Source organism: Phalacrocorax aristotelis, chromosome 8 (assembly GCF_949628215.1).
Source record: "Phalacrocorax aristotelis chromosome 8, bGulAri2.1, whole genome shotgun sequence".
Lineage (NCBI taxonomy): Eukaryota > Metazoa > Chordata > Aves > Suliformes > Phalacrocoracidae > Phalacrocorax > Phalacrocorax aristotelis.
The window spans coordinates 30,380,588-30,394,167 of NC_134283.1; the positions used below are offsets into that span (position 1 = coordinate 30,380,588).

At 39.6% G+C, this 13,580-nt stretch overlaps 1 protein-coding gene across 20 annotated transcripts in view; it reads right to left on the reverse strand.

The window, feature by feature from the left end:
- Positions 1-376: 376 nt before the first annotated feature.
- The window catches only part of KCNMB1 (potassium calcium-activated channel subfamily M regulatory beta subunit 1), a 189,168-nt gene continuing 175,964 nt past the window's right edge, over positions 377-13,580 (reverse strand). Inside the window, exons 1-7 of one of the 20 annotated variants that reach the window (XM_075102195.1) lie at positions 10,464-10,656; positions 7,636-7,727; positions 6,038-6,146; positions 5,780-5,947; positions 4,466-4,635; positions 2,754-2,949; positions 377-702 (exon numbers count right to left, since the gene is read on the reverse strand). In XM_075102195.1, the coding sequence (XP_074958296.1) occupies positions 436-702; positions 2,754-2,949; positions 4,466-4,602 (600 nt within the window). In that variant the 5' untranslated portion in view covers positions 4,603-4,635; positions 5,780-5,947; positions 6,038-6,146; positions 7,636-7,727; positions 10,464-10,656 and the 3' untranslated portion in view covers positions 377-435. Of the gene's footprint in view, positions 703-2,753; positions 2,950-4,465; positions 4,639-5,775; positions 5,973-6,037; positions 6,147-7,635; positions 7,871-10,459; positions 10,770-13,580 lie in introns of those variants that run through there. The other 19 variants (XM_075102186.1, XM_075102198.1, XM_075102202.1 and 16 more) reach the window with 19 other exon arrangements.

Genomic DNA, 13,580 nt, shown 5'->3' on the forward strand with positions numbered 1-13,580 from the left:
AGAAGAATATGCATACCGTATTGGTAATGAAGTATATAAAGGGTGTGTCTGCCAGTAACGATGTACATGGATCTGACACCAACTGGTCTCAACCAGTCAGAAAATTAGGACCCTGTCTAAAACATGGAACAAGAGTTCAGTAGTTAACTTGAATTGTAGCTCTGTAAAGCAATGGTACCTCAGAAAACCCAAGGAAAAAATAGATAGTAACTCAATCTGTGCTCTTACAAGGTATTTGCAGGCGTTCTTGAGGCTCAGTTTTATATTTTGTACTCATGTAATGGAATGCCATCTACAGTGGGTGCCATTCAGTTTTCTGGAATGCCTGCCCTTGGACTGATACGTGGTATATTAAGTGTCACAAAATGCAGGTAAAGACAGGCAGAACAAAGGCACTTTAATATCTTGCAACAATCTACACAAGACACTTATTTTCTACTGCCAAGCAGAAAGAACGGAAACATACTGACTAATTTTTACCAGAACAATAATCAGACATCCACCAGTAAACATGAGTGTAGGCCAAAGGAAAGCAAAGAGGAGGCCTTTTGGGGCGTAGAGTCTGCTTAGAATGACATTGGTCTGCGTTCCTCCGGGGTCATAGTAGCATGGGAAAGTCTGCTGCTTTTTGAAATTGGTGGCAATTTCTTCTATTTGTGCTTTAACTTTAGAGTTCTCCATCTTGCCTGGGATGTACGAGCACTGGAATAAGAAATGAAGGTGATTCATTATAATGGAGACTCTAATGCAGGGTTTGTGGTTAAGTCAGATTAGTAAAACAAACATGCTAGTACTGACACGCTCATCTGTGGCTTGGCTAGCATCCCTGGAGATCATCTTGGTTTCCTTATGTCTATAACCCATTTGCCGTCCTTCCCTGTTTTTGTCAGTGTGTCTGTGCCCCCAGTCTGCAGATTTACAGGTTGGAGTAATGTTGTTGGAAACCAATAATATGTGTTTGAAATAAAACTGCAGTCTTTGGGACTGTCGCTTTATACTACAGTGCCAAGCTTGGATTCCTAACAGAGCTTCTAGGCACCACCACAGCAGAAATGCGTTAGTTGTGTAGAAATTCACAACTGGCTTGTTAGTGCACAGGAGAACAAAATCGCTTCACTGTGCACCTCTGATTGTAGCATGGAGACAAATAAGAGGAAAGCATAGATGTTGGAGGCTCCCTACTTGTCCTCATAACACAAACTATTTTGACTTTTAGTAATAATGCAAAGTTGTTTAGTCTTCAGTGGAAATGTTATTTGAACTTGAAGCACTCAATTTTTTTTGTTGTTGTTCATAACAGCTTCTTTTCTGCAATATGATTTTGCACACAGAATAATGCTTAGGTGTCTTAAGCTGGAAACTGGCAGAAAGGGGATGTTTCCTGACCTGAAGGCTTATACTTGCAGTAATGGAAATTGTTCACTGCAAGAGGAGGTGATTTGCTGATTTCCTACAAGACTCTTGTTTCAATCTACAGTGCATAACAACTGCTTTGCCACTTCACTGTCTGTAGCTTTCCCTGAGATAGTCACTATAAAGACAGGCATTAGCTAGCAAAATTCTCATCAGCTTAAGTGTGTTATGCTATCGGGTTTGCCCAGTGTGAAACTCTATATGATTTCTTTAAGAAGGTGAACACTGTAGTCTGAGCGTGTTTGTTTTTGAATTCTGAAACTGCTTCAGTCTTGGGCATTCAAGATCTGAATTTTGCTTTATTTCCCCTCAGAGTGTTGAGCTGGAATAAGGCTTCTGAAATACTCATGGTTTTGGAACTGGACTGAACCTGACCTTCCTTGGTACAGTGTACCCATAGGAGCACTTCTGGCTGTAAGGGAGCAAGCCTGAAAATGTTGCGCTCTTTGCTGATTCCCATGCAGAAACAAAAGGATAATATCCTACTTTTTCCCCTTTCCCAATCTTTCCCACACCTCTAAAGCTGAATGAATACTGTGTACCCATGTTTCTGTCCCACCCATGGTCTTCACTCATTCTGTGGGGAAGAGATCCCTAAAACAACTGACCAAGAGACCTCTACCACACAAAATACCCAGCATTACACCTGGCCCAGTACTCTGTATTACACAGGTGCTTCCTACAGCACCACTGTCTTCTCCATCAGTCCAGGTTTCTGGTGCCAGGCTGGCTGGAAACAGTTGCAGACCAAACCGAAGACAAATGAGTTCTCTGGGCAATTATCTTCCCAAATTACTGTTTTGTTTCTCCTTTCTGTCTGAAATGTGCATCATGTTCCCAACAGTACCCTCATTTCCCCTTTCTCTGCTTCCTTCCTTCATTCCCTGCTTCACGTCACACACCTAAAATTGGACCTAAAATTGGGATTCGTGCTCATACTTAAGACCTTCTTTACCTTCAGGTCTCTCCTGTGATGCTTATAAACTATTTCTTACCATTGATGAACATTTAAAAATATGCAAATCTCGAAGTTGAAGACCAGTGCAAGAAATACAGAACTTAGATATTTGCATATTTTTAAATGTTCATAAATGTTAAATATTCATTTTAGTATAATTGCTTAACAAGTACTAACTTAATGTTTGATGCAATGTTTAAAACAAAATCCAAAACTGTAATTTCTGGAATATTTTAAAAATACCTTGGTCTAAGCACGGATATTAACGTGTAAAAGGTGAACAAATCCTACTCTTACTCTGTTGCTTGGTTTAAAAACTATTGCCCCTTCTCCTCAAAGGTGTTAGCAGCAGAGAGCAACTATTAATCTGTGTTGCGAGTACCTTAGGATTTCTTTCCAGTGTATCTTCAGTGTGATACAGCATAACCTCCTCTCCTGAGGCTGTCAGATTAACCCACACCTGTAGACAGGGATAAGGGAAGATATCCTCATCCTCTGAGCCTTTGCTGTTTGGGCAGAGAACTTTGTCCTTGATGTTGGTTTTAAGTACCTTGCATATTGTTTGTGCTGTCCAAACGCTACAAAAACAAAACAAAAGGGATTGATTTTAAACGCATTGGCAGTCTCTGTTATGAAGTCACATGCTGGAGGTGTATCTCTGTGTGCCAGCTGCGAGTGGTGGCATGGGTAGAGTTCATGGCTGCTCAATCCTGATGTGGTCCCCTTTGCCCACCCTGATTTGATGGCTGTGCCTGGCGAAGCACTGCCACAGGAAAGCAGTGCAGGGAAGAGGTTTTTTGTATTTTGTTACGTATTCTGTGGTTTGAAGTCAGATTCTAACCCCAGTTGTAATCAGCTTCAAGAGTTTTTCAAGAAAGAAAAATTGGTATGCATTTTAATGTTTGGTAGTAAATATCTGAAGTTCAGTACAGTGGTAAAGCTTGATCTTGCTATCTGAAATCTGGCTGAGCAGAATGGAGCTTTTGATCTCTCAGAAATATTTTGATGAATATAGTCCAAAAATTCTCAGAACTCAGTTCAGTTCCAGTGTTTCCTCCTTGCACCCTTTTCGTTATTACATGGACCTTTTGCATGAATAAGTAGCAGGATTTCGTCCGGCAAAAGTTCATTTTTTGCTGTTACTTATCCCTTTTTTCTCAACAGTTACTCTTCAACTGATACTACAGTAAGTTTTTGCTTGCAGCAGTATACTTTGGTTACAAAAAAGTAAAGAAATAGTCTCACTCCAGTTCTTAAACTAAGCTTTTTACATGCAACTATATATTGTAATGTAATCAGAAGGCTGGAAAATACATTTTAAAAAGTCAATTACTCTGTTTTAAAGGTAAAGTTTTTGAAACATTTTTGCTTTTAAAGGTCCTCTTCGCAAGAAGAATGAGGTGAATGTACTTGCTTTTTCTGTCAAAATCTTCAAACATGAAAACCTGAGCTGCATTCTTTTACTTTGGGTTGGTTGGTTTTTTTTTCAAATTGGTTTTGTGTGTGGAGGTAGAACTTGGAAAATGAAACAAAAATGGGGGTAATAGTAACTTCTTCAGTATTCATTGTAGTCTGCAACATTTGCTCTGGTAGATTGGGCTGTTGAAGCTGCTAGTTTCCAATGATGGTTGATTTTGGAGGTAAGATACAGATTCTCAACAGAACAATTTTACCATGACTTCTGTTGCTCGACTTGTTATGGTTTTATTAAAAGCAACACACCCTCCTGTGCATGGAAAGCTTGCTTTTTTTTTCTATTTATGCAAGACTTGGCTTTCCATTATCAAGCTTTGATAAGCATGGTTGGTTTTTTTTACATGTTTTCATAGTAAATGTTTCAGTTTAGTCTGTTTACATTCTAGCCCTGAAGATGGTCATTCCCTCTTTCCTATGCTTACCTGTAAATGTCTGATGATTTCTTGGCTCACTTTTTTCTTTTCTTCTGTCTTAAACTCTTATGAGGTCTTCAAGAACATATTGTTTGTTTATTGTACAAAGTATTAACATATATTTTGGCACTCCCTTAATAATTGTATTTGATGCTGACAGGAAAAAGTAGTAGCTTTGTATTCCTGACCAAGTGATTGTTATTACCTTCTAGTGTAGAATGGTACAATGGTAATCGCAATCAAAAAGTACATCATCACAGAGCATGTAACCATTCCCAGTCCCAGGCATAGGGCTCTTGTCTCCCCTCGCTTCTGTGCAGTCACCAGCTTTTTTCCCAACATGGTTTAGAGTTGTGAAATATGAACAATCTCTTTCTGGTATAAAATAAAATACAGAAAGGAGAGGGAAAATGTGATTAATATTGGCTACATGTATCACAGTTGTGTAACAGGTTTCTGAAATATAAAGTCTCCCATGCAGGAACAGTCCCATTTTTGCAAAAACTAGAATTTAAAAAAAAAGTTGTTTTTTTGTTATCAGTAGACTCCTTTTTTACTTTCTGATATTTGCCATATAGTACTTTAAAAATAGGTCTGTGGGGGAGGCTAGGAGATGGGGTAGGGAAACCTGGTCACTTTTTGGGAGAGCTCTGTAACAGCCCAATTGTCCTCAGCCTTATTTCAGTCTATTTTGTTCCTTCTCTGAACTAAGAGATATTCTGTTGTGTGTTGGCTGCATGAAGGGAAAATCCTCCCACAATAGAATCCTGTTTACATTATGCGTTTTCTTCTGGATTAGTCTTGAAATGTTGTCTTATTTCAAAAGAGCTGAAATAATTTAAAATTTAACATTTGAGATGCCCAGTTCTGCCTTCTGCATGTTTGTTGTTTGGCCTTGCCCATTCGGGGATGCTCAAAACTGGATGTCTGACCAAATAGCAGAGAAAAGCTGCTTTTTCTGGACAGAAGAAATATGATGCCACCAAACAAAATTGAACAGGATTAGAAAATGCAGCCGTTACAACTGCTATCGTTTCACCACAAGCACCAGGTCAGGACTGCCGCTGGCGGTAGCAGGAGAGTCTAAATGTGAAGTGCTGGTGTTGGTGTAATATGGGGGGAGCTCTTAGGCAGAGCTGTCTGAACCTGAGCTCAGGAGTGACTGGCATTTCTTCCCCACTCCCTTGACAAAAAAGAGTATTTCAAATAATCTTGCTAATGCTTTGATAAAGAGAATCTGAAAATAATTGCAGTGAATCTGTGTGTCATTAGATCAGTATGACTGATGTATAGGATTATATATAAACGAGCCGTAACAGTCACTGAGAGTTTAACCCATCACCAGTACCTGTTGCACTGAGAGCTTGTAACTGAAGGTTTGCGGGGTTTTGTTTTTTCATGAAAATGCGGTGCAAGCCATAGTTATGGCAAATGATGAGACTGGCAAGATTTGTGTGGATTTTTCTGAGAGACGGGAGGAGAGCAGAGCAGAAGGAGAGAGGGAAAATATGTTACATACATGCCAAAACAGCCTTCAGTCCTGATAAGGATAGTGGCGCGCCGCTTCATGCAGTAGGTGGTGCGTTTTCAGGATTTCGGCTTCAGGTGTGTGCGACTATTTAGTGTATATCCCTATGGGTTAGTCTTCAGGATGGTGTGGTCTCTGCCTAAATCCACCTGTGTTTGCCTAAGCAATGGAGCAAATACCTAGACTTAAGTTTAGATACAGTATAAGACAAGCACAAGCCAAAGTTAGCAAATAGGCTCTTCAGGTTACCTGCGAGTAGATGGTCTCCAGCTGCCCCAGGCTGGCAGAGCTGTGGTGTTACTGGGGGTGGGGGGCAACACTGAGTTTGGTGAAAGAAGATATAAAGGCACCATCAGCTCTTGAAAGAAAGAATGTGAACATAATCTGAATGTTGTTTTCTTTCCTATTAGTTCTGTTTTTCACTGGTTAAAGTGCCTGCCTTTGACTGTCCAATGATCAAAGTAAAAAACTATTTGAACATTGAAATGCTACTGGTTTTAGACTACTGTAACACCCGAATTAGTGTTATTAACAACAAAAATATAGAAATCTATGGGCAGTAAAACAGCTTTAGTTCTTCAGCATAAGACGGAAGTAGTTACAGAATTTTTAAAGTATATAATTTGAAGTTGGTAGGGCATAATATAAAAATGAAAGTCTGTTCTGGGTGTCCCCAGGAGCAAAAGGAGTTATTGCTGTTGGGATACTGAATTTTGTCCGGTTCCATATTTAATTCCACTTGAAATAAAATATCAGTATCCACTGTGGATTTTGCATACAGTGTTCTGAAGGGAATTGTTTTACTGATGACCATGCATAATCCGCAGGCATTTTAAGAAGCATCTTAAGTTGGAAATTGCCATAAGATGAACCTTCTCTGTTTACCGGCATTTAATACAGAATGTGAGCTAATGCTCTTAAGGCTGTATTTGTGTTTCTCTAGGTCTTTGGAGCTATAAGTAGAACATCTGGCATCAAGCACTGTCACTGTGCTCATGCTGTGCCTGCAGCTTGGGTATAACCATGCACAGAGTCATGTGCACCCCACAAGGAAACTTGGGTAAATGTCGGTAGTGACTGTTCCTTGGAAACTTCTGTTATTTCTTTTACTTCTGTGGGGGGAAAGTGGAAACACTATTTTCACAAAAACCCAAAGGATTCCAAAATATTTGGAATATTGGAACACTGTACAACACTGCAGCTTAAGACCAATTGATATTAAACTGACTCTCCTTTACCTATTGTGCAGCTTGGTCGGGGGAAAATGGAATAAAGGAACATCATTGGTCTTGGAGCACGAGCCCTGAGACCATGTGGTACCTGAGTGCCAGTTCCTCCTAACACAGTGGCAAGCTAATGGTAAACAAGTGAAAACCTGCATTGTTAGCAAGAAATTCTTACACAGAGTAACAGTGATTAATCCTTGGTTAGTTCTGTGGGAAAATGAAAAAGTATAAGATTGGTACTGCCACCATGACTTGTAGAAAACTTCTGGTGGCCTAGTGCTGTTAATATCTTGAGTTTTAGATGAACCATAATGTTTACGTAACTGTCCCAGTTGTGCTGAGAAATAGTGGGGTGATCAGACCTCTTCTTACATATAAAACAAGAACTGTGGGACTATTAACCAAAGAATGAATAAGAAATGTAATTGCCCCATCAGTCTGCTTGAATGTCAGTCACATATGCAACGGAAGTACCAGTAAGCTCGTACTTCCTAATCATCTTAAACTGCCACACAACCTCTTCATGACACATAAGGAATTCATTTGTGTAAATTGGAAATTTTCACAAGTGGCCAAGGGTTTTTCGAGCATTATGTGCAGTGTTGATCCCTATCCTGGTACCAGCCTGGCTGCCTGACCCCGTCTCTCTGCATGTGGGGGCTGCTGGGTGATCGTGTTTGCTTCTGCTCCCCCAGTTCAGATGTCTGCTCCACCTCAAAGAGAATAAGGACATATGAATTATGCAGAGAATGTTAACAAGAAAGATTGGTCTAAAAATATCTCACTGAGTGCTTCTATAAACATAAAAAATAACCAGCTAGGTCTTCAGGCAGTGTAAATCAGGGGTGCTCAAATCACTCTTGTGTTGCTGTAGCAGATTAGCTGTAAATGTGGTTCCTAAAATGAAAAATACGTACTTCCTGCTATGTTGTTTTATGCTTTAAAATTTAGAAGACCAGAAAAATCTGTAATACCATCCATTTGCAGAACAATTTAAGAAGAAATCCAAGTCAGTGAATGAAACTCCACGTGCATTTACATATATAAATATTCTTATGTTCTTGTGCTGAAAATCCTGCATTTCCTGGCTTTCAAGACTAAGAAATGCTACATACATATAGAAAAATATATTTATTTTGAGTTTTCCCAGTGTTTAAAAGGTTATTTTTTTCAGATTAAAAATTATTCTTTTCTGTCAATGAATATTAGGAGGACTGTTGAAAGAGCTAATTGTTTCCTCTGGCAAAATAAATATTTTAAAAAATAAAGCACTGCAGAGGACTTGATTGGCCAGGAAGTCTCTGAGCTTATTTGAATTTGAAGATGTTCAAGTGTATAACATGGTTTTTAGTCCATCCTTCAACAGCAAATCTAAATATATCTTTTGCACTGAAGGTTGTGGGGTGCCTCCATAATTATTAGGAAAATATAAGCTCTAAATCTTTTCATAATCTTCCCTCTCCCTAATCTTCTTTTTCAGTCTAGTTAAATTATACAGTACATTAGCTGTGCAATTTCAATGTATAATCACTGCATTGACAGCTGCTGGTGATAATCCTAGGGATGCCATCTGCTCAGGTTTGGAATACAGTCCCCTGTTTTGATTAGTAGTCATGTCTGATACTTGGTAGGAAGTCTCTGCCTCCTGCCCCATCTCTCGGCGTTTCCAGTGCTGTGACCTCCGTGAGTTCAGATGGGACCTCTCTCAGGCTATTCCAGGCTGCTCTTAACTTGGGTATGGCAGTATTGGTAGCACTGATTAATTTTTCTCGCTTGCTTGTAGATAGGTGCTAAACCCTCCTCTGAAATTTAAGTTGGGCATAAATATTAACAGTGAGCTAGTAATTTTATTTGAGCTGGTTTGTCCTACGCTGTATGCTGAATTTCCAATGAGCATTTATGTACTGCTTTCAGATAAGCATCAAGTGCTTATACTACGTCACACCAAGGGCAAGGCGAGTCATCCCCATATCTAAAGCGAAGAGGACTTCTTAAACAGTCCTCGTCTCTATTGGTCTCTGCTGCCTCTGCATGCAAAATAGCCTTTTGTTTTCTCCTATCAAGCGTCAACTTAATAGTCACCTGGTTTTATTCTCAAGACACCTTGTGCAGACAACATAAAAATTGCTGGCTTTGCTGGCTGTGTATGAGGAACACAGTATTTGTTGCCAGTATATTGGCCAAGTACTCTGTGTGGGAACCAGAAGCCAACCATAAGTTTTAGATCTATAAATACAAGCTCTGTACTGGTTATGCTACTGTGGCAGAGCTGCACAGCTTACGTGTTTATTACTGTCTCTGAGTGGAATTAGCTTCATCACTCACGCTTGCTTACATGTTTCAGTGAGTGTATTAACACTGCTTAGATTCTTCCTTTCTGTTTCAGTCCTGCCCTCATCTTCTTGCTTATTGCCCTGCTGTTTACACCCTGGACAACAGGCCTGAAGTCAAAATTACATTTGGGTTGGCACTTGCTTCCCTTGTCCCTGCCCTCCGTTTCCTACCCTAACATTTATATGCATTTCTTGCTGGTTACAGGGCTGCCTTTGTCAGGCATACTGGGGCAAGGGAGCACCAGTTTTGTTCATTGCAAGTTGGTAAGAACCCGTTACTTAGAAAGCAAACTGTGCAGCTGGGACCACAATTACTCTGTGTATTACAGAATAAGGTGATGTTGAATCTCTGTGCACAGAAAAGATCCTGTTGTGTACTCATGTAGCTGTCTTGCAGATCCGAAGCAGCAATATTTTGACTGTGTAACATGCTAGAGCTACATTTACTTTATGAAATATGCTATATCATTTTGCTTTATTAATGAACTGTTTACCTGATGTGACAGTAGAGTGAATTAAATAAGTTAGATTTCTCGCTGAAAAAGCTATGTAATTGTTTAAGAGTAATTCTGTTAGTTTTTAAACTTGGTGGGTCTTTAAAAAAAGGGAAAAAGAAAAATTACTTGCTCAGTTCAGCAATTTTGAGGTTTTTCTAGAGTGCTTCTATTGAATTCTGTGCAGTACAGAGCTGCACAGAATGACTCAATTTAAGAGTAGATTTCAGGGAAGCCTGAAAGAGTTCAAGTGCCTAGTTTGTCTCTAACTTAATTAGAGGTAGACAAGCACAGCCCCTGAAGAAATGCTGAAAACCCATGAAACCCCTAAGGGTAAAGGTGTCTTACCATTAAAATAAATAACAGCTATGATCTCATGGGCTGCGGACTCCTAAGATTCTGTTGTTTGTGAAAATATTACTGTTACCTTTGTAACTGGAATCAATCTGAAAATTATTAGCAGAAGAGGACACAACTTTTCTGTAGCATGTGGGTTACATGGGCTGTCCTCCATAGTGCTGCAGATCTAGAAAGATCATTGCTTCCAAAAACACTGTACTTTTCAAAACCTAAATCTATTGCATGCTCCCCAGGAAAAACAGTTGCTTAGAAATATACTTACTGTTTTTGATGAAATGCTTCTTTCTCCGATGAAAAAGCTTCTGTTACATGACAGACTTGGGATATTAATGGAACTTCGAGCTGAAAAGGGTTTGGTTTTTTCCCCTTTCCTGTACTTCTCTGGGTTTGCTTTGCTATAGCTGAACTCCTGACTTAGTTCCCCTGTTACGAAGCTTTCTGTAACCATAAATGGTAAGGTATGAAAGAGCACTGTCCTTTTTGAGATTAATTGCTGAAAACCAGGAAGCCACAATACTAAGACCAACTACAGCTGAAGAGACTGAGTTTTCTCATACTCAGAGGACCCTTTACTACATATCCCATTGGTTTTGTCTTAAGCTATGGTCTGACTCCTTTTGTACAGCTTTTTAGTTTAGAAATCTTGATAGATCTTTTGGGCAAGATTTAAGGAACTGACTGTATCAATGACCAGTGGAACTAATTCTTAATACCTGAGGTTTTAACAGCGATGCTTTGTTGCCACTAGTTTTGGTCAGTTTGGATGCAAGAGATGCTAAAATTTTGACCATATATTACAGCTCTATAGACAAGAACAAAGCATCCATTATGCCATAGATATGTTTGGTGTCCAGCACGTTCCTCTAGCCAAAAGGCCAAGCCTGCTTCTGGGACATATAATCAGGTAACTCCTAGCACAGAGCTTCAGAGAAGAGCTAAAATAATAGTTTTTTGAGAGAAGGAAACTCTGTTATCGGGAGACTAAAGGAACTGAAATGAGTTAATCCAGTAAAAGCATTAAGAATTTTCTGAGCATTGTAAACAAGGGCAGGCTCCCTCCCACTCTGCTTTAGGTACTTTAATAATTAGCTGTTTCAGCTTAAGCTTGATTTTGGTAAAAGATTTGAAGTTGGCATGTTCAGAGAGTTCATGCTGTCTGAGGATAACAGATGAATCTCCCCCAAAAGCACCTTTTCGATTATTATTGATGCAGAAGAGAGCTCACAAAAATAACTTGGATTTAGATAACTGTCTGTTAGACACTTAAAGCTAAGTAAGATGAAGCCTGTTACTATCATCTAGATTGGGAAGATTTATGATCACAGAGGTTTTTTAATATTTGAGAAGTGATGTAGCTAAATTTAAGAATGACATATGAAGACTGGAAAAAGTTGCTGAGCAAAGCTTTTTCCCAGATAAAATTTGATCTGGTTGGGTGGAGTTTTCAATCACTTTTGATACATAGGAAAAAAGACTGGGTATTTCAAAGATGCAGGCTCTGGCTCAAGCAGAAGTCATGCTGTTAATGAGGCATTTATTAAAAGTCATTTTTGGGCTGTGTGATTCAGGAGTCAAGGTAGAAAACAAAGTAACCCCTGCTGACTTGAAATTCATTAATCTCTACCTCTGGGTGTATTTTCTGCCTGCTATCCTTAACTCCAACAGCTAAATACACATGGATCAATTCTTAACTGCTGCACTAAGGAATTCTACTGCAAAATTAACAAAAAACTTGTGGATTCCACAGGCAAAACAGAGATTACACTTTTCAAGTTCCTCAGTTTGAGGTGCACTGGTGATTTATGTGACTGGACAGAAGCTATGCTCTACGTCTGGTGCTACACATTACTTTTTGCTTGTTTCTTTTCCTCTCACGTACACTGTAGACATGCAGGTCCAGGTGGCCACTGGCTCTCAGAGAAAGAACTCAGAATAATGTGAGTGTGCTAAAGGGAGGTGCTGTGCTGATATCTACTTCTAACCTTGGGATATTTTGATGTGTCACTGACCTCTACCAAATGATGTGTATGCCTGAGAGCTGTATCAATGGCAAACCAAATGTTTGTTGTATTATAAACTGTAAATCTGTATTACAGTCTAAAATAGCCCCTGTCTTATTAAAATCACATAAAATATTTTTTTTCCAGCTTGATGGGAGGGAGGAAAAAGGAACTATCCAGTGATTGAAATCACCATGCACTTTTATCCTGGTGCTCCTTTTCCTTGCAGGAGCTGCAGTAGTCACTTCTCCTCTAGCCTTGCTCCTGGCTATCATGGTGGGACACCATGAACCTACTCACCTGCTTGTTCGAGGGAGGATTTCCCTGGTCTGAGGAGCATAGGGCCACCTGTAGCCTCTGCAGGAGGATCTGCTGCTGGGACATAAATTCGCTGTTTATTTGTAAGCTACATAACTGGCTAGGCACTACTTCTGGCTTTATACTGACCCTGAGCAGGTGTGTGGGGTCACTGCTGGAGAGGCCGAGTTTCTGAGAGTGCTCTTTGAGGGTGGCAGAACAACTCGAGGCCAGTAAGGGTCCGCTGGAGCTAAAGGCAGTATCCCTGTTGGTCTAAGATTCTTTTGCAAACACTAGTTTCTAGCCAAGATAAAATAATTTGCAGGGCCTTCCCAAGCCTTGCTTGAGGTGCTGTTTTAATGTTTGGTCCCTGACTATAAATGATGGAAGAAAAAAGAAGACAAACACTGTTGGAGTAGGCTTTTCTGAACTTCAAATACTCTGTTTTGAATGTGAACAAGTTTCTTTTCTATGTTTTGCTCCCACTTATTTTATTCCAATATATTACACCCTTTGGCTAAGGCCAAACTAAATTAAATTTGAGGGATAATTTTCCATGATTCTTTAAGAAACGAGCAATGCTACAAGTTGGAAAAAACTGCCGTGGCTAAGTTAGTGAAGTATCTACTCTTACAATTATCAGTCTCCAGAACTGTAAGAAGCTATCAGACAAATTAAAGAGAATTAAGATAAATATTTCTGAGGAGTTTTCTCTAAGTGCTAGCAGAAGAAAAAACGTGGGATAGAAGGCATGTGGCTCTGAAAGAGAAATTTTGTAAACATTAGCGTACAAGGTTTGTAGTTCTGTATTGTAAATAAAAATATTAATGGAGTGTAAACATTAAAGTACTGGTAGAGGAAAAGAGACTCTGGTGTTTGTGTTGTCCTGTGTAGTGCATACTCAAACTGTTGTCCTTTGTGGACCATCTGCATTGGAGAATGCTTTGTTCCGGCTCCCTTTGGTACCTGATAGGTCCCAGTCATCACAGGTATGTGTTAATTCAAGGAATCAGACTGACTTTGCTGTGATTCTGGAGCTTCCTTGAAACTCCAGAGAGTCTGGTTCTACCCTATGTGCCACT